The sequence below is a fragment of the Gobio gobio genome (assembly GCF_949357685.1).
Source record: "Gobio gobio genome assembly, chromosome: 14".
Lineage (NCBI taxonomy): Eukaryota > Metazoa > Chordata > Actinopteri > Cypriniformes > Gobionidae > Gobio > Gobio gobio.
In genome coordinates this window covers 49,775,944-49,795,943 of record NC_137107.1, presented here as the reverse complement: position 1 = coordinate 49,795,943, position 20,000 = coordinate 49,775,944, and the positions used below count along the sequence as shown (strand labels likewise).

The 20,000-nt window shown below is 36.0% G+C and overlaps 1 protein-coding gene across 1 annotated transcript in view; it reads left to right on the top strand.

The window, feature by feature from the left end:
• Positions 1-20,000, top strand: part of st8sia3 (ST8 alpha-N-acetyl-neuraminide alpha-2,8-sialyltransferase 3) — a gene marked incomplete at both ends in the record, with an annotated part of 23,347 nt that overhangs the window by 2,309 nt on the left and 1,038 nt on the right. Inside the window, 2 exons of the mRNA XM_079834922.1 lie at positions 7,946-8,065; positions 11,005-11,562. Coding sequence (XP_079691048.1) covers positions 7,946-8,065; positions 11,005-11,562 — 678 coding nt within the window. The remainder of the gene's footprint in view (positions 1-7,945; positions 8,066-11,004; positions 11,563-20,000) is intronic.

Below are 20,000 nucleotides of genomic sequence, written 5' to 3'. Positions count from 1 at the left end.
GTGCTTTGAAAGGGAGGGTGGAGCGCGTTCACAACCTCACCACTAGATGCCGCTAAAATTCACACACTGCACCTTTAATATATGATGTGTTTTATTCAAGCGGCTCCTCCCGCAGTTTCTCCTGAAGCCGATACGGAAGTGACTTAAACTGCAGTTCATGGACTGGCCACTAGAGACAGACTCCAGAAGGAGCAGAATCTCATTGAGCTCATGTTAAAATGCCCAACTTTACAGCAGAAGAACACATGTTTACAGTCTGGGACACACTGTGCTTTTGGTCTATACGGCTAATTTTGTCCTTCATGACGACTGTGAGGGGGTGAATATTTTTGTAACTCATTCGTTTACATTATATAAAGCCTTAAAGTTCTGCGTAATTAAGGGCGTGGCCACTTTGAGTGACAGGTGGAGTGCCGTTTGTCTGCTGTCTGTTAGTCATCACACCACCTCAGCTCCGCCCACGTCCCGCCTTTTTGGCCATTTTCTGTTATCCGGGAATGACGCGCAGACAAGATGGCGTCGGCCAGCTCGTCCCTACTTTACGTTTCAAAACTGCTCTTCAGATCCTATGGGAGATGTCGCGGAAAACTACGCCCATATTTTTTTACAGTCTATGGTTTTATTAGACACTGTTTGGATCATTAATGGACAGAAACTGATCTTTGTTCTCCAGCTCAACATAGTTAGTCTTATTGTGTAAATCTGGTGTTGTTTATTTACCGCACAGAGCAGTGTTTCCCCTACAATGTATTCCGCTGGATTTTCAGCGCCACTGCAAAATCTTCACATGATCAGTAATATCACATTCACTTACACACTGTACAAGAGAGAGAGATTGACGATGGCCAGAGAACCAAACAAAAATGTAGTTTGCTTACACTTACACAATATCACAGGGCTGTGATCTTAATCTTATTTTATTTTCGCTTCCAAGTATTATAAAAAGATGATATGAGGTAAAACTATTATAAACTATGCTCGCGCATCGTCTAGCACAACTTCCTTCCCTTCAGCGCGCGCTGTCATTTCTCCACAAACATGCATTTAACGTCAGATTCAGCACAATCTGTGATTGTTGTCAAATGCACTCTCCACTTTGGCTAAATTGGAGAACGTGTTTGATTAAATGAAAAGCACAATAATCCGCGCAATAGACGCTGTTTCCAAGTTCAAGGCGGGTGTGTGTGTGTGTGTGTGTGTGTGTGTGTGTGTGTGTGTGTACGTACGCTGCGAAACGGACCGATTTGCACATGTGCTTCGTTTGCGTGACTAAACCATCAAATACACAAAAAATAGCCTATATCTCAAAATGACAGGCTTGGAGAGTATTCACTTAAATAGTTGGGAGAAATTAATGGGAGAATGATATTAGATCTGCGTCTTAAAGGGGCAGCATCTAATAAACCTGGTGACGATTGAGCCAATAATGTGAATCAAACAACAAAAGGCAAAGAGAAAATTACTTGGAGCTCTTGTATGAAATGTGATGGCCTTACCTTTTTATTAATCTCATATATATATATATATATATATATATATATATATATATATATATATATATATATATATATATATATATATATATATATATATATATATATATATATATATATATATATATAAAATTTGATTCATAAAAAGGAAAAAAAACAACATCATGTAATAATATTTCACAATGTTTTTTTCCGGTATTTTTGATTAAATAAATGCAGGCTTGATAAGCATGAGACTTTTTGCAAAAACATAAAATAGTATCCAAATACTTTTTTATTTTTATATATTGCCCCTTTCTTACATTTGAGCCCTTGCCCCTTTTTGCACGTCCCTGCAGGTTATTGAAGTAAAATAGGCTATAAGCTAGTCACCTTTTAAACTAATAAAAAGCTTAATTTGGATTTTAATGTTCAAAATGTCTTTTTCTATCCACAAAACTTGCCAGAAATCATGGTTTAAGGGGTTATTTTTTATTTTTTTTATTCCGGAGGTGCATGCCCCCGGACCCCCTGACGCACGGCTTGGTAACAGCACCGCTGCTGGAAAAAATTCTAGGGGAAACACTGCAGAGTGCCATATTTTACCGCCTAATATGATCTCGCTCACTGCAGTGTGAACAAGTGTCTCATAGTAGCGCAGAGCGAACTCACAGAGTAGCTTTATAACATCACTTTAACACTCACTTGTGATATGATAAACAACGCTGCGTTACACACACACACGAGCGGAAGAAGCAGAAGTGCTCCCGGCAGAATAAAAGCTCCGCCCAATCAAGAGTCAAGACACGCCTTTGTTTTGAATAATGATGCGTTCACACCAAACGCGAATAGAGCGTCAGGAGCGAGTGATTTCAAAGTTAAGTCAATGGGACGGCGTGTTGACGCGCGTCTGGAGGTCCTGCAGTGCGATGGACGCGTTTCCGCCTCGTTCGCGCAAATTACACGAATTTGACGCAAATTGAGCGTCTTGCGTTATATGCGCGAGTGGTGCTTTTTGTGCCCCGGGCGAATTCGCGTCTGACGCCCGAGTTAAAAAAAATTAACTTTGCCGTCAATTCGCACCGCGTTAACCAATCAGGAGGCTGCTCGCTGCTATCACATGGTAAAGTGACATGAGAAACCCTGCATAATTTAAAAATACTACTATTGTGTAACAAAATATAGTTTTAAGACTTTTTCAGGTGAGAATGTAGTTGTTTAAAGCTCAAATCTGTGGTTTGTTTATAAAGAGAGCGCCTATTTAAAAAAAATAATCTTGTGTTTTTGGAGTTGTGAGCTCCAGTGGATCAGTGGCGCTCAGCGCTCATTAACCCGGCGAGAGCAGCCTTTCCTCAGCCAGTCCTTCTGGCGTCTGCCGCTGCTCTGATGGCCTGTAGTGGCTCGTCTTGTGTAGATCTAACGGCCGAGCTTTGCTCTCATGAATCTATAATTTGTTGCCTGCCAAATCGTTTTGACTGAGGGCAAAGAGAAGTTTCATAACTTTATTTTTTAAGGATATTTAAATATACATGCAATGAAGATAATGTAGGAGTTTCAAACATTTGTGTGGCTATTAATGATTAATATTATATTATATAACTAAAATAGGCAGAGTGGTGTTTTATGACATACTTTATGGAGGGCCTTGAACAAGCCGAAATCTCCGGTTTCACCGTCTACACGACAACGCTGTAACCGGAGTTTCTAAAAAACGTTCAAAAAGGTTTTCAAAAAAGTCTGGTTTCAGTAACCGGATACTGCGTTTGCGTGTGGCCGAACAGCCAAACCGCGTAGAAAAAGCTGCGGTTTTGAAAATACCTGTGTTCGTGTGGACAGGGCTTTTGACGCTCTATTCGCGTTTGGTATGAACGCAGCTTAAGAGACGAAAAATTACATACTGTGCCTTTAAGAAAGGTTTTTATGGGGAATGTTGAGTGACAAACTACTTGAAAAGAAACTGTTTTTAAAAAATACTTGCAAGCCAATTATGAACACTAGTATCACTTCTCAGCCTTTTGTGTTATTCTGCTTCAGGTAAATAAATATGTTGCACATAAACACTGCAAAGTGCAACCAAAGTCCAGTTTTAATGTCATGGCTGAAACTGAAGGAACGCCGAGGCCCTGAGCGCCGTCCTTGGTCTGATTTACACCTCTGGCAGTTTCATCTCCAGTCAGTAATCAGACGCGTCTGCTACAGTCAAGGTTGTGGAGCAGGAGTCATTTTGATCTGGCGCTCTTATATGACCATATGTTATTCATCACCGGTTCATCATTTCAACTTCCGCCAGGGAACAGAGAAAATGCCAAAACTAGCAGAACTGCCTTCAGTCAGTTAATAGTGTACCAGAGGCTTGATCTGAATTACTTAACAAGTAAGTAAATGCACATGCCAACAGGTTTACAGCACTAGAGCAGGTTTTCCTGCTTGAATGTTGATTATTTCCTCATATTCTCCATTGTTGCGGCTCCTCTCTTCCCAGTCTGTCAGTAACGCTCTGTTTACTTCCTGTCTCTATGAAGCCCCGCCTTCTGAAAAGCACACTGTGCTCTGATTGGTCGGCTGGAGCGGTGTGATGTGATTGGGGTTTGGGAAAAGCCCCGCCCCCTTACCATAACCGGCAGTTTCAACACACTATAACTACTCAACCAGGCTCCGCCCCTTTATTAGGAATATTCATTATTTAAGTGAGGAATATTGTGACGTGTTCGCATATAACCAAATGACTACGAATTAAGCTAAAATTAACATTAAAACTAAAACTACAAATATAAAAAAAACTTGCTAAAACATGTTAAAAATGTGTGAAAACATGCTATAAATATTCAAACACACTAGCAATGTGCTAATTAATTTAGTAATATGCTAAATAATGTTAACAAAATGTTAAAAAATGCTAACAATGTGTTAAATAATGCTAGCAGCCTTGCTAAATCATTATAGAAACATGTTAACAATGCACCAAATAATGCTAAAAAAATACTAAATCATGCTGGCAATGTGTTAATTCATGCTAGAAACATGTTAGCAAATGTTAATGCACGCTATCAATATAGTAAATATAGCTAGTAATGTGTTAAATCATGTTAGAAACATGCTAACAATGCACCAAATAATGCTAGCAACATGTAAAAACATGTTAACAATATTAAAACACACTAGCAACATGGTGGCAATATGTTAAATAATGCTAGCAGATGTTGATGCATGCTATTGATCTGTTAAATAATGCTAGCAAATGTTAAATCATGGTAGACAAATGCTAACTAAATGCTAGCAAAATGCTAAAACATGTTTACAGTGTTAAATCTTGCTAGAAACATGCTAGCAACATGACAAAACATGCTAGCAAATGTTAATTCATGCTATTGATGTGTTAAATCATGCTTGCAAAATGCTAAATCATGTTAGAAACATGCTAATAATGCACTAAATAATGCTAGCAAAATGCTAAAACATGTTTACAATGTTAAATAATGCTAGAAACATGGTAGCAACATGTTTAACCATGCTAACAAATGCTAATGAATGCTATTGATCTGTTAAATCATGCTAACAAAATGTTAAATCATGTTAGAAACATGCTAATAATGCACTAAATAATGCTAGCAACATGCTAAATCATGGTAGGAAAAATGTAAACAATGCACTAAATGCTAGCAACATGCTAGCAAATGTTAATGCATGCTATTAATTTGTTAAATCATGCTAGCAACATGTTAAATCATGATAGACACATGCTAACAATGCACCAAGTAATGCTAACAACCTGTTAAAACATGTTAACAATGGTAAATCATGCTAGCAAAACATGTTAACAATGGACCAAATAATGCTAGCAAAATGCTAACAATGCACTAAATGATGCTAGTAATATGATAAATCATGGTAGACAAATGCTAACAATGCACTAAATGCTAGGAACATGCTAGCAAATGTTAATGCATGCTATTCATTTGTTAAATCATGCTAGCAAATGTTAAATCATGATAGACAAATGCTAACAATGCACTAAATGCTAGCAACTTGTTAAAACATGTTTACGATGTTAAATCTAGCTAGAAACATGACAAATCATGCTAGCAAATGTTAATGCATGCTATTAATATGTTAAATAATGCTAGCAACATGATAAATCATGTTAGACACATGCTAGCAATGCACCAAGTAATGTTAACAACCTGTTAAAACATGTTAACAAGGTAAAAACATGTGCTAGCAAAACATGTTAACAATGGACCAAATAATGCTAGCAAAATGCTAACAATGCACTAAATGCTAGCAAATGATAATGCATGCTATTAATGTGTCAAATCATGCTAGCAAAATGCTAAATCATGTTAGAAACATGCTAATAATGCACTAAATAATGCTAGCAAAATGCTAAAACATGTTTACAATGTTAAATAATGCTAGAAACATGGTAGCAACATGTTTAACCATGCTAATGCTAATGTATGCTATTGATCTGTTAAATCATGCTAGCAAATTACTAAATCATGTTAGAAACATGCTAATAATGAACTAAATCATGCTAGCAACATGTTAAACCATGATAGACAAATGCTAACAATGCACTAAATGCTAGCAACATGTTAAAACATGTTTACAATGTTAAATCTGGCTAGAAACATGACAAATCATGCTAGCAAATGTTAATGCATGCTTTTAATATGTTAAATCATGCTAGCAACATGATAATTAGATGTTAGACACATACTAACAATGCACCATTCCTCTAGCTCAAACAGTAGAGCGTGGCGCTAGCAACGCCAAGGTCATGGGTTCGATCCCCAGGGAAAGCAAGAACTGACAAAATTTAAAATGTGTTCCTTGAATGCAATGTAAGTCGCTTTGGATAAAAGCGTCTGCCCAATGCATAAATGTAAATGCACCAAGTAATGCTAACAACCTGTTAAAACATGTTAACAATGTTAAATAATGCTAGCAAAACATGTTAACAATGGACCAAATAATGCTAGCAACATGCAAACAATGCATTAAATGATGCTAGTAATATGATAAATCATGAGCTACATGCTAAATCATGCATCTATTCAAAATTCAAGCTTTTAAAACTACTAAACGAAAACTTTAAACCTATTCAAAATGAAAACATTCAAACTTAAAGCTCTTAAAACTTTCTCAAGCCAACATCAAAGTTTGTCTAGAAAGTTTACTATCTATTGTTCTCTCTTAAATTAAACGCTCTTCACTAGCATTGATGGTTGCATGAAGAACGTTTAAAGGATTAGTTCACTTTTAGATAAACTTTTGCTGATCATTTACTCACCCCTGTGTCATCCAAGATGTCCATGTCTTTCTTTCTGCAGTCGAAAAGAAATTAAGGGTTTGGATGAAAACAGTCCAGGATTTTTCTCCATATAATGGATTTCAATGGGCTCCAAACGGTTCAAGGTCCAAATGACAGTTTCAGTGCAGCTTCAAAGGGCTTTAAACGACACCAGATGATGAATAAGGGTCTGATCTAGCCAAACCATCAGCTTCTGAGAGAAACCCAGCAGTATTTATGCTATTATTTTACCTCTTAACAGACGAGCGTGATCATCTCTGAGCTCAGCCATAACTTCCGGCAAGTGATCGTGGTCATAGATATATCGATAGTAGATGCCTCATTCTACTGATCTGTGCAGGCGCTAATGAGACATCTACGTATACATCTATGACCACGCTCGTATTTGACCTCACTTAGCGGAAGTTATGGCGGAGCTCAGAGATGATCACGCTCGTCTGATAAGAGGTAAAATAATAGCATAAATACTGCTGGGTTTCTCTCAGAAACTGATGGTTTGTCTAGATCAGACCCTTATTCATCATCTGGTGTCGTTTAAAGCCCTTTGAAGCTGCACTGAAACTGTCATTTGGACCTTGAACCGTTTGGAGCCCATTGAAGTCCATTATATGGAGAAAAATCCTGGACTGTTTTCATCCAAAACCTTAATTTCTATTCGACTGCAGAAAGAAAGACATGGACATCTTGAATTACATGGGGGTGAGTAAATGATCAGCAAAAGTTGATTTAAAAGTGAACTAATCCTTTAACATCCACTGAGTCTTCCACTAAAGGTTCTTTAGATAAACTGGCTCTTTAAGAGCGGATCACGGACTGGTTCTTCTGTGGCGTCGCTGTGAGAGAGAGCGAGTTCCTCCAACACATCGCTCTGACCTCTGAGGCCGTAACCCAGACTCAAATAACTCTGGCAATGAAACGGAACAAGCTTTAACAAACCAGAGTGAGAACACGAGCAGGCGCGGGGTCTAAAAGAGGCTGTTTAATTAGAGCGGGCATCGACTGCCCCGGGCGCGAGGTGACTGACAGGAGCCGGGATGGGTCCGATTGATTGGAACCACTTTCAGCAGCTGCCATCAGCGGGACATCGGGATCGGGCCTTCCTGTGAAGTGGAACAGAAACCGTGTTTTCATTTCCTCTGTCTGTCCATCTTCTCGTCAGGTCCCAACTGGCAATGAAGTTCCTGGATCCTGCGTTCACGTCCCTGAATAATGCCCTGAACGAGAACATACAGGAGTCCAGCAGCTGGAGGTTTAACAAGAGCGCTTATTTAGAGCAAAGGTGAACGTCTCACACACACACACACACACATGTTGGGTTTTCATGTTTTATGGGGACTTTCCATAGGCATAATGGTTTTTATACTGTATAAACTGTATATTCTATCCCCCTACACTGCCCCTGCCCCTAAACCTACCCATCACACACACACACACACACACACACACACTGCCCCTAAACCTACCCATCACACACACACACACACACACACACACACACACTGCCCCTGCCCCTAAACCTACCCGTCACACACACACACACACACACACACTGCCCCTGCCCCTAAACCTACCCATCACACACACACACACACACACACACTGCCCCTGCCCCTAAACCTACCCGTCACACACACACACACACACACACTGCCCTTGCCCCTAAACCTACCCATCACACACACACACACACACACACACACTGCCCCTGCCCCTAAACCTACCCATCACACACACACACACACACACACACACACACACACACTGCCCCTGCCCCTAAACCTACCCATCACACACACACACACACTCACACTGCCCCTGCCCCTAAACCTACCCATCACACACACACACACACTCACACTGCCCCTGCCCCTAAACCTACCCATCACACACACACACACACACACACACACACTGCCCCTGCCCCTAAACCTACCCATCACAGGAGACATTCTGCATTTTTACATTTTCAAAAAACATCACTTAGTCTGATTTATAAGATGTTTTCCTCATGGGGACCTAAAAATGTCCCATAACGTAGGGATTACCAGTCCACACACACACACACACACACACACACACACAGTGCAGAAGATGAGAGGATGTCAATAGTTTTAGAATAATCAAGGGAGATGCCATATTTTATTTAGACATAAATGTAAACAAAATCTCAATAACTGAGTTTTGTGTGTGTGTGTGTGTGTGTGTGTGTGTGTGTGTGTGTGTGTGTGTGTGTGTGTGTGTGTGTGTGTGTGTGTGTGTGTGTGTGTGTGTGTGTGTGTGTGTGTGTGTGTGTGTGTGTGTGTGTGTGTGTTTTTAAAGTATCTTCTGCTCACCAAAGCTGCATTTATTTGATTACAAATACAGTAAAATTATGAAATATTATTCCAGTGTATATCATCAGTTCTCTATGTGAATATATAGTAAAGTGTAATTTATATCATGTGATCAAAGCTGAATTTATCATCATTACTCCAGTCTTCAGTGTCACATGATCATGAATGTATATGAAGATTAAGTCTTTATAGTCTATTCCCTTAGTTAGAATGATTCAAATTAATAAAATATATTTTTTTTATATATGATTAATATTATCAATATTAGTACATATATCACATCAAATGTGCAATTGTGATTAAAACGTCAACTTTCACATGCATATTTAATATTAAAAAAGTATATTTTAAAATAGTAATTTTATTAAAACTTAATGGTTATAGTAATTGTTCTTGATATTTGTTTATTTTTAAAGCATTTATTTTTAAAATATGATAAATCACGTTTAATATTATTCATTTTTAAAAGAATAAAAAAAACATCAACTCTCACATGTGTATGTAATATTTAATATAAAAACATGAATATTTTAATTGTAATATTATTTAAATGTTATGTTATAGTTATCGTTCTTGATAGATATTTATTTTTTATATATGAGTTTAGTTTTTTAATGTTTAAATAATTTAAGAATAAAAAACGTGTATGTAGTATTTAATATAAAAACATGAATATTTTAATAATAATATTATTTAATCGTTATGTTATAATTATCGTTCTTTGTATTTATCAAATATTTTTTTTTACTTGTACATGTTTATGAAATATTGAATATTACTAAATATGAATATTTTTATAATTTTTGGTTAGTCATTGTTCTAGATAGATATTTATTCTGAGATTCGTTTTTTAATGTTTAATATTATTAATATATTTTTGAAAACGTTTTTAAAAAAATGTGAAAACTATTAAGAAAATAAACTCACATGTGTATGTAATATTTAATATAAAAACAAACATGAATATTTTTAATAGTATTATTTAAATGTTATGTTATAGTTATTGTTCTTGTAATTAAGAGTTTAGTTTTTTTATATTATTAAATGTATCAAATCAAACGAAACAGCATTTTTAAAAACGTCATCTCTCACATGTGTATGTAATATTAAATAAGACTAAATATGAATATTTTAATAATAATATTATTTAATCGTTATGTTATAATTATCGTTCTTTGTATTTATCAAATAATTTGTTTTTACTTGTACATGTTTATGAAATATTGAATATTACTAAATATGATTTTTTTTATAGTAATGTTATTTAAACGTTTGGTTAGTCATTGTTCTAGATAGATATTTATTCTGAGATTCGTTTTTTAATGTTTAATATTATTCATATATTTTTGAAAACGTTTTTAAAAAATGTGAAAACTATTAAAAAAATAAACTCACATGTGTATGTAATATTTAATATAAAAACAAACATGAATATTTTTAGTTGTATTATTTAAACATTATGTTATAGTTATCGTTCTTGTGATTAAGAGTTTAGTTTTTTTATATTATTAAATGTATTAAATCAAACGAAACAGCATTTTTAAAAACGTCATCTCTCACATGTGTATGTAATATTTAATATAAAAACAAACATGAATATTTTGAATAGTATTATTTAAACGTTATGTTATAGTTATCGTTCTTGTGATTAAGAGTTTAGTTGTTTTATATTATTAAATGTATTAAATCAAACGCAACAGCATTTTTAAAAACGTCATCTCTCACATGTGTATGTAATATTAAATAAGACTAAATATGAATATTTTTAAGTAGTTTCAATTTTAAATTGTATAAATCTCTTATAAAACAGCTGCTGATTCTTTAGCTTGAGCCGCGTCTGTCTGATTTTCTCCACTTTATTCTGATGTTTTTGGGTGTTTTCCAGTAAAGAGATCGGCCGCTACATCGACGTCCCGCACAACTTCACCCTGACCAAGAGCAGCGTCCGCGTGGGTCAGTTAATGCACTACGACTACTCCAGTCACAAATACGTCTTCTCCATCGGCGAGAACCTCAGGTCTTTGCTTCCGGACTCTTCCCCCGTCCTCAACAAGCGCTACAACACCTGCGCTGTAGTGGGAAACAGCGGCATCCTCACCGGCAGCCGCTGCGGCCCCGAAATCGACAAGTATGACTTCGTCTTCCGCTGCAACTTCGCGCCCACCGAGGTTTTCCGTAGAGATGTGGGCCGCCGGACCAACCTCACCACCTTCAACCCCAGTATTCTGGAGAAATACTACAACAACCTGCTGACCATCCAGGACAGAAACAATTTCTTCTTGAGTCTGAAGAAGCTGGACGGCGCCATCCTGTGGATCCCCGCCTTTTTCTTCCACACGTCGGCCACTGTCACACGCACACTCGTAGATTTCTTCGTAGAGCACAAGGGCCAGCTGAAAGTACAGTTAGCCTGGCCGGGAAACATTATGCAGTATGTGAACAGGTAAGAGCTTCTGTACGTCCGTCTGAACCTGTTTAAACCTCATTTGAGAATCTTGCTACTAAATATATCATTTGTGTGGGAGCTTGTTTCTGACGCGGAATAAAAACGTTTTAAAAGGTCTTCGTCTTTTTTCTTACAATTGCAAGTTAATGTCTCCCAATTCTGATTGTGAGATATTAACTCAGAATTGCGAGATGTAAACTCAGAATTGCGAGATGTAAACTCAGAATTGCGAGATATAAACTCAGAATTGTGAGATATTAACTCAGAATTGTGAGATGTAAACTCAGAATTGCGAGATGTAAACTCAGAATTGCGAGATATAAACTCAGAATTGTGAGATATTAACTCAGAATTGCGAGATGTAAACTCAGAATTGCGAGATGTAAACTCAGAATTGCGAGATATAAACTCAGAATTGCGAGATATAAACTCAGAATTGCGAGATGTAAACTCAGAATTGCGAGATATAAACTCAGAATTGCGAGATGTAAACTCAGAATTGCGAGATATAAACTCAGAATTGCGAGATGTAAACTCAGAATTGCGAGATGTAAACTCAGAATTGCGAGATGTAAACTCAGAATTGTGAGATGTAAACTCAGAATTGCGAGATGTAAACTCAGAATTGTGAGATGTAAACTCAGAATTGCGAGATATAAACTCAGAATTGTGAGATGTAAACTCAGAATTGCGAGATGTAAACTCAGAATTGTGAGATATAAACTCAGAATTGTGAGATGTAAACTCAGAATTGCGAGATGTAAACTCAGAATTGCGAGATATAAACTCAGAATTGTGAGATGTAAACTCAGAATTGCGAGATGTAAACTCAGAATTGCGAGATGTAAACTCAGAATTGCAAGATGTAAACTCAGAATTGTGAGACGCAAACTCAGAATTGCGAGATGTAAACTCAGAATTGTGAGATATAAACTCAGAATTGCAAGATGTAAACTCAGAATTGTGAGATATAAACTCAGAATTGCAAGATGTAAACTCAGAATTGTGAGATGTAAACTCAGAATTGCGAGATGTAAACTCAGAAATGTGAAATGTAAACTCAGAATTGTGAGATGTAAACTCAGAATTGCAAGATGTAAACTCAGAATTGTGAGACGCAAACTCAGAATTGCGAGATGTAAACTCAGAATTGCGAGATGTAAACTCAGAATTGCGAGATGTAAACTCAGAATTGCGAGATTTAAACTCAGAATTGCAAGATGTAAACTCAGAATTGCAAGATATAAACTCAGAATTCAGAGAAAGTCAGAATTGCAAGACGTAAACTCAGAATTGTGAGATATAAACTCAGAATTGTGAGATGTAAACTCAGAATTGTGAAATGTAAACTCAGAATTGCGAGATATAAACTCAGAATTCAGAGAAAGTCAGAATTGTGAGATGTAAACTCAGAATTGCGAGATGTAAACTCAGAATTGTGAGATGTAAACTCAGAATTGTGAGATGTAAACTCAGAATTGCAAGATGTAAACTCAGAATTGCGAGATGTAAACTCAGAATTGCGAGATGTAAACTCAGAATTGCGAGATATAAACTCAGAATTGCGAGATGTAAACTCAGAATTGTGAGATGTAAACTCAGAATTGCGAGATGTAAACTCAGAATTGCAAGATGTAAACTCAGAATTGTGAGATGTAAACTCAGAATTGCGAGATATAAACTCAGAATTGTGAGACGCAAACTCAGAATTGTGAGATGTAAACTCAGAATTGCGAGATGTAAACTCAGAATTCAGAGAAAGTCAGAATTGCGAGATGTAAACTCAGAATTGTGAGATGTAAACTCAGAATTGCGAGATGTAAACTCAGAATTGCGAGATATAAACTCAGAATTGTGAGATGTAAACTCAGAATTGTGAGATGTAAACTCAGAATTGCGAGATGTAAACTCAGAATTGTGAGATGTAAACTCAGAATTGCGAGATGTAAACTCAGAATTGTGAGATGTAAACTCAGAATTCAGAGAAAGTCAGAATTGCAAGATGTAAACTCAGAATTGCGAGATGTAAACTCAGAATTGTGAGATGTAAACTCAGAATTGCGAGATGTAAACTCAGAATTGCGAGATATAAACTCAGAATTGTGAGACGCAAACTCAGAATTGTGAGATGTAAACTCAGAATTGCGAGATGTAAACTCAGAATTGCGAGATATAAACTCAGAATTGCGAGATGTAAACTCAGAATTGAGAGATATAAACTCAGACTTGTGAGATGTAAACTCAGAATTGCGAGATATAAACTCAGAATTGCGAGATGTAAACTCAGAATTGAGAGATATAAACTCAGAATTGTGAGATGTAAACTCAGAATTGCGAGATATAAACTCAGAATTGTGAGATGTAAACTCAGAATTGCGAGATATAAACTCAGAATTGCGAGATGTAAACTCAGAATTGCGAGATATAAACTCAGAATTGTGAGATGTAAACTCAGAATTGCGAGATATAAACTCAGAATTGTGAGATGTAAACTCAGAATTGCGAGATATAAACTCAGAATTGTGAGATGTAAACTCAGAATTGTGAGATGTAAACTCAGAATTGTGAGATGTAAACTCAGAATTGCGAGATGTAAACTCAGAATTGCGAGATATAAACTCAGAATTGTGAGATGTAAACTCAGAATTGCGAGATGTAAACTCAGAATTGTGAGATGTAAACTCAGAATTGTGAGATATAAACTCAGAATTGTGAGATGTAAACTCAGAATTGTGAGATGTAAACTCAGAATTGCGAGATGTAAACTCAGAATTGCGAGATATAAACTCAGAATTGTGAGATGTAAACTCAGAATTGCGAGATGTAAACTCAGAATTGAGAGATATAAACTCAGAATTGCGAGATGTAAACTCAGAATTGCGAGATATAAACTCAGAATTGTGAGATGTAAACTCAGAATTGTGAGATGTAAACTCAGAATTGCGAGATATAAACTCAGAATTGCGAGATGTAAACTCAGAATTGCGAGATGTAAACTCAGAATTGCGAGATATAAACTCAGAATTGTGAGACGCAAACTCAGAATTGCGAGATATAAACTCAGAATTGTGAGATATAAACTCAGAATTGGGATATGTAAACTCAGAATTGCGAGATGTAAACTCAGAATTGTGAGATATAAACTCAGAATTGGGATATGTAAACTCAGAATTGCGAGATGTAAACTCAGAATTGCGAGATATAAACTCAGAATTCAGAGAAAGTCAGAATTGTGAGATGTAAACTCAGAATTGTGAAATGTAAACTCAGAATTGTGAGATGTAAACTCAGAATTGCGAGATATAAACTCAGAATTCAGAGAAAGTCAGAATTTCAAGATGTAAACTCAGAATTGTGAGATGTAAACTCAGAATTGCGAGATGTAAACTCAGAATTGCGAGATGTAAACTCAGAATTGTGAGATGTAAACTCAGAATTGCGAGATGTAAACTCAGAATTGCGAGATGTAAACTCAGAATTTCAAGATGTAAACTCAGAATTGTGAGATGTAAACTCAGAATTGCGAGATGTAAACTCAGAATTGCGAGATGTAAACTCAGAATTGCGAGATGTAAACTCAGAATTGCGAGATGTAAACTCAGAATTGCGAGATGTAAACTCAGAATTTCAAGATGTAAACTCAGAATTGCGAGATGTAAACTCAGAATTGTGAGATATAAACTCAGAATTGTGAGATATAAACTCAGAATTGGGAGATGTAAACTCAGAATTGCGAGATGTAAACTCAGAATTGGGAGATGTAAACTCAGAATTGCGAGATGTAAACTCAGAATTGCGAGATGTAAACTCAGAATTGGGAGATATAAACTCAGAATTGGGAGATGTAAACTCAGAATTGGGAGATGTAAACTCAGAATTGCGAGATGTAAACTCAGAATTGTGAGATGTAAACTCAGAATTGGGAGATATAAACTCAGAATTGGGAGATGTAAACTCAGAATTGGGAGATGTAAACTCAGAATTGCGAGATGTAAACTCAGAATTGTGAGATGTAAACTCAGAATTGCGAGATATAAACTCAGAATTGCTAGATGTAAACTCAGAATTGTGAGATGTAAACTCAGAATTGGGAGATGTAAACTCAGAATTGGGAGATGTAAACTCAGAATTGCGAGATGTAAACTCAGAATTGCGAGATGTAAACTCAGAATTGCGAGAGAGCGAGTGAGAGTTGCTCAGGTTTTCCTGTAATCTTCTGCAATCCCATTAAAGCGAGTCTGTGTCCGATCGGACAGATTTAACCCTGTGAGACGATCACAGGCTCCACGAGAAGATTAATACGTTTAATAATCAGGGACCAATAAGGGTCTCCGTGATTGCAGATACATGTGAGAGTACATGTGTTCATTATATTTTAAATAAATCATATTTTCAGAATTTGATTTGATATAAAAATATATTAATATGAATAATTATTCATAAATTGTATTGTAATAGTATTCATATGAAATTAATAATATGAATAATAGTAAAATAAATAAATAATAGAAAATTATTCCAAGGTAAACTCTTTAAAAAAATGCTTAAATAAATAAATAAATGCATTACAGTTAATTATGAATACTTATATTCATCAAGGATGCATTAAACTGATCAAAAGTGACTAAAAACATTTATAATGTTACAAAAGATTATATTTCAAATACTGTTCTATTGAACTTTCTATTCATCAAAGAATCCTGAAAAGTGAAATGTATTAGTTTCCATAAAAATATGACTTATAATAATCATAAATGAGCTTAAATCCTCATATGAGAGTGATTAGTGAATGATCATGTGACTTTGAAGACTGGAGTTATGATGATAAATTCAGCTTTGATCACATGATATAAATTACATTTGACGATATATTCACATAGAGAACAGATGATCTACACTGGAATAATATTTCATAATTTTGACTGTATTTATGATCACATAAACGCAGCTTTGGTGAGCAGGAGAGACTCTGTCAGTCGGTAGTCCAGTGTTGTTCACTGTCTGTGTGTGGTTCATCGGCGCTGTGACTCTATTAGAGATGGTGGCTGAACTAACCTTGCTCTGAGCGAATGAACCTCTGGACACACACACACACACACACACACACACACACAGGAGCAGCTGACCTTCATGGATGTGTTGCCATCATTTTCCTGCAGACACATGATGTGCCACTTTAGGGTGAAACGCATTAGCTCTGTCACCCGGGGGTTTGTGGGTAAACTCTCTGCAGTGTTTTACCGCCATTAACTCTATATGAGATGAATTCTCTTAATTCACGATTGGTGTAAAGCTGGAGTTTTGCAGGTGTGTTGTGTTGCCAGATGTTGACCAACATGTGGATGACTGTCAATTTCCTAAATATCACATAAACATGCCCAGGTCATGTATGTTCACTAGTGTTCAAAAGTTCAGGGTCAGTAAGATGTACAATTTTTCTCAAAGAGTCTCTTCTGCTCATTAAAGCTGCGTTTATGTGATCATAAATACAGTAAAAATTATGAAATATTATTATAATGTAAAATAACAGTTCTCTATTTGAATATATAGTCAAGTGTAATTTATATCATGTGATCAAAGCTGCATTTTACATCATTACTCCAGAGTCACATGATCCTTCACTAATCACTCTCATATGAGGATTTGCTACATTTATAATTATTATTTCTGTGGAAACTGATACATTTTATTTTTCAGGATTCTTAATTTTTCTGATTCTTTATTTTTCGTACACTCTAAAAAATGCTGGGTTGAAAAAAACAACCCAAGTTGGGTTGAAAATGGACTAACCCAGCAATTGTTTTTTTTTAACCCAGTGAATGGGTCGTTTTAACCCAGCGATTGGGTTGTTTTAACCCAGCGATTGGGTTGTTTTAACCCAGTGAATGGGTTGTTTTAACCCAGCGATTGGGTTGTTTTAACCAAGTGATTGGGTTGTTTTAACCCAGTGAATGGGTCATTTTAACCCAGCGATTGGGTTGTTTTAACCCAGTGAATGGGTCATTTTAACCCAGCGATTGGGTTGTTTTAACCCAGTGAATGGGTCGTTTTAACCCAGCGATTGGGTTGTTTTAACCCAGTGAATGGGTCATTTTAACCCAGCGATTGGGTTGTTTTAACCCAGTGAATGGGTCGTTTTAACCCAGCGATTGGGTTGTTTTAACCCAGTGAATGGGTCATTTTAACCCAGCGATTGGGTTGTTTTAACCCAGTGAATGGGTCGTTTTAACCCAGCGATTGGGTTGTTTTAACCCAGTGAATGGGTCTTTTAACCCAGCGATTGGGTTGTTTTAAGCAAACATTTGAGTTTGCCTAAAACAACCGCTGGGTTAAAAAAAACAATTACTGGGTTAGTCCATTTTCAACCCGACTTGGGTTGTTTTTAACCAAGCATTTTTAACAGAAAGCTCAAAAGAACAGCATTTATTAGAAATAATTTATTATAAATAGAATCTTTTTTAAACATTATAAATGTCAATTTTGATCAATTTAATGAATAAAACTATTGATTTCTTTAAAAACAAATCTTACTGACCTCAAACTTTTGAATGATAGTGTATAATGAAGTGCAGTTTGACATTTCATCCAGAGTTATTAATTTTTATTCTGGTTTACAATTTTATAAATTCATTAATTGTATTAATTGGTTGGTGAATATAATATAATAATGTAGTTTTATATATTTTTTATTAATTAATTTCACATTATTGCTCACCATAATGCAAATAAAACTATATATATATAAAACTGTTCAAAGCAAAATTATATTTTAAGTGAAATATTTTCATTTTATGACATTATGATAATTTCCATAATGCTAGAGAATACATAAATAAATAATCACCGATTTTGTCTATAAACATTATATTAAATAAAGATGTTTTGTATTCATTGGTTGATTTAAAAAAATTTAATAATATAATAATGTAATTTTATGAAAGGCTTTATAATAATTTTTCAGATTATTGCTCACCATAAAATACAAAAAATAGTTTTTGTAAATAAATAAATAGGTTTTATATTCAGCTAATACACACTTATTGATCTTGTTAATCTATTTCCAATTTGTGACATCGCAAAATATCTAAATTGAATATAATAATATAATAAAACAGTATATAATATATATAAACGTTATGTCTATAAAACTGTTATAATAATAAATAAATAAAGATAATATATAAAGATGTAAGTAATAAATGAATATGTTTTGTATTCATTGGTTGATGAATATAATTTTTATATTTTAATAATTTGTTTTAAAAATAATTTTGAATATAATTTCTTTACACTTGATGTTCACATTATTGTTGACACTGATAAATACCATAATGCATGTGTGTGTGTGTGTGTTTGTTATTTATGAGGACACAATTACGACATAATATTTAAAATAGCTTTAAAAACATACTAAACAATGTTCTATTAAAAATAAAAAAATCCAGAATGTTTCCTATGATGGGTAGGTCTAGGGGTTGTGTGTGTGTGTTAGGGTTAGGGTTTAAACATGCTGGGTTAAAAACAACCCAAGTTGGTTGAAAATGGACTAACCCAGCAATTGGGTTATTTTAACCCAGTGAATGGGTTGTTTTTAACCCAGCGGTGGGTTAAATGTTTGCTTAAAACAACCCAATTGTTGGGTTAGTCCATTTTCAACCCAACTTGGGTTGTTTTTAACCCAGTATTTTTTAGAGTGTAGGTTTAGGGGTAGGGATAGTATGTGTGTGTGTGTGTGTGTGTGTGTGTGATGGGTAGGTTTAGGGTAAGGGGTAGTGTGTGTGTGTGTGTGTGTGTGTGTGTGTGTGTGTGTGTGTGTGTGTGTGTGTGTGTGTGTGTGTGTGTGTGTGTGTGTGTGTGTGTGTGTGTGTGTGTGTGTGTGTGTGTGTGTGTGTGTGTGTGTGTGTGTGTGTGTGTGATGGGTAGGTTTAGGGTAAGGGGTAGTGTGTGTGATGGGTAGGTTTAGGGGTAGTGTGTGTGTGTGTGTGTGTGTGTGTGTGTGTGTGTGTGTGTGTGTGTGTGTGTGTGTGTGTGTGTGTGTGTGTGTGTGTGTGTGTGTGTGTGTGTGTGTGTGTGTGTGTGTGTGTGTGTGTGTGATGGGTAGGTTTAGGGTAGGGGTAGTGTGTGTGATGGGTAGGTTTAGGGGTAGTGTGTGTGTGTGTGTGTGTGTGTGTGTGTGTGTGTGTGTGTGTGTGTGTGTGTGTGTGTGTGTGTGTGTGTGTGTGTGTGTGTGTGTGTGTGTGTGATGGGTAGGTTTAGGGGTAGTGTGTGTGTGTGTGTGTGTGTGTGTGTGATGGATAGGTTTAGGGGTAGTGTGTGTGTGTGTGTGTGTGTGTGTGTGTGTGTGTGTGTGGGTTAGGGTTAGAGGTAGTGTGTGTGTGTGTGTGTGTGTGTGTGTGTGTGTGTGTGTGTGTGTGTGTGTGTGTGTGTGTGTGTGT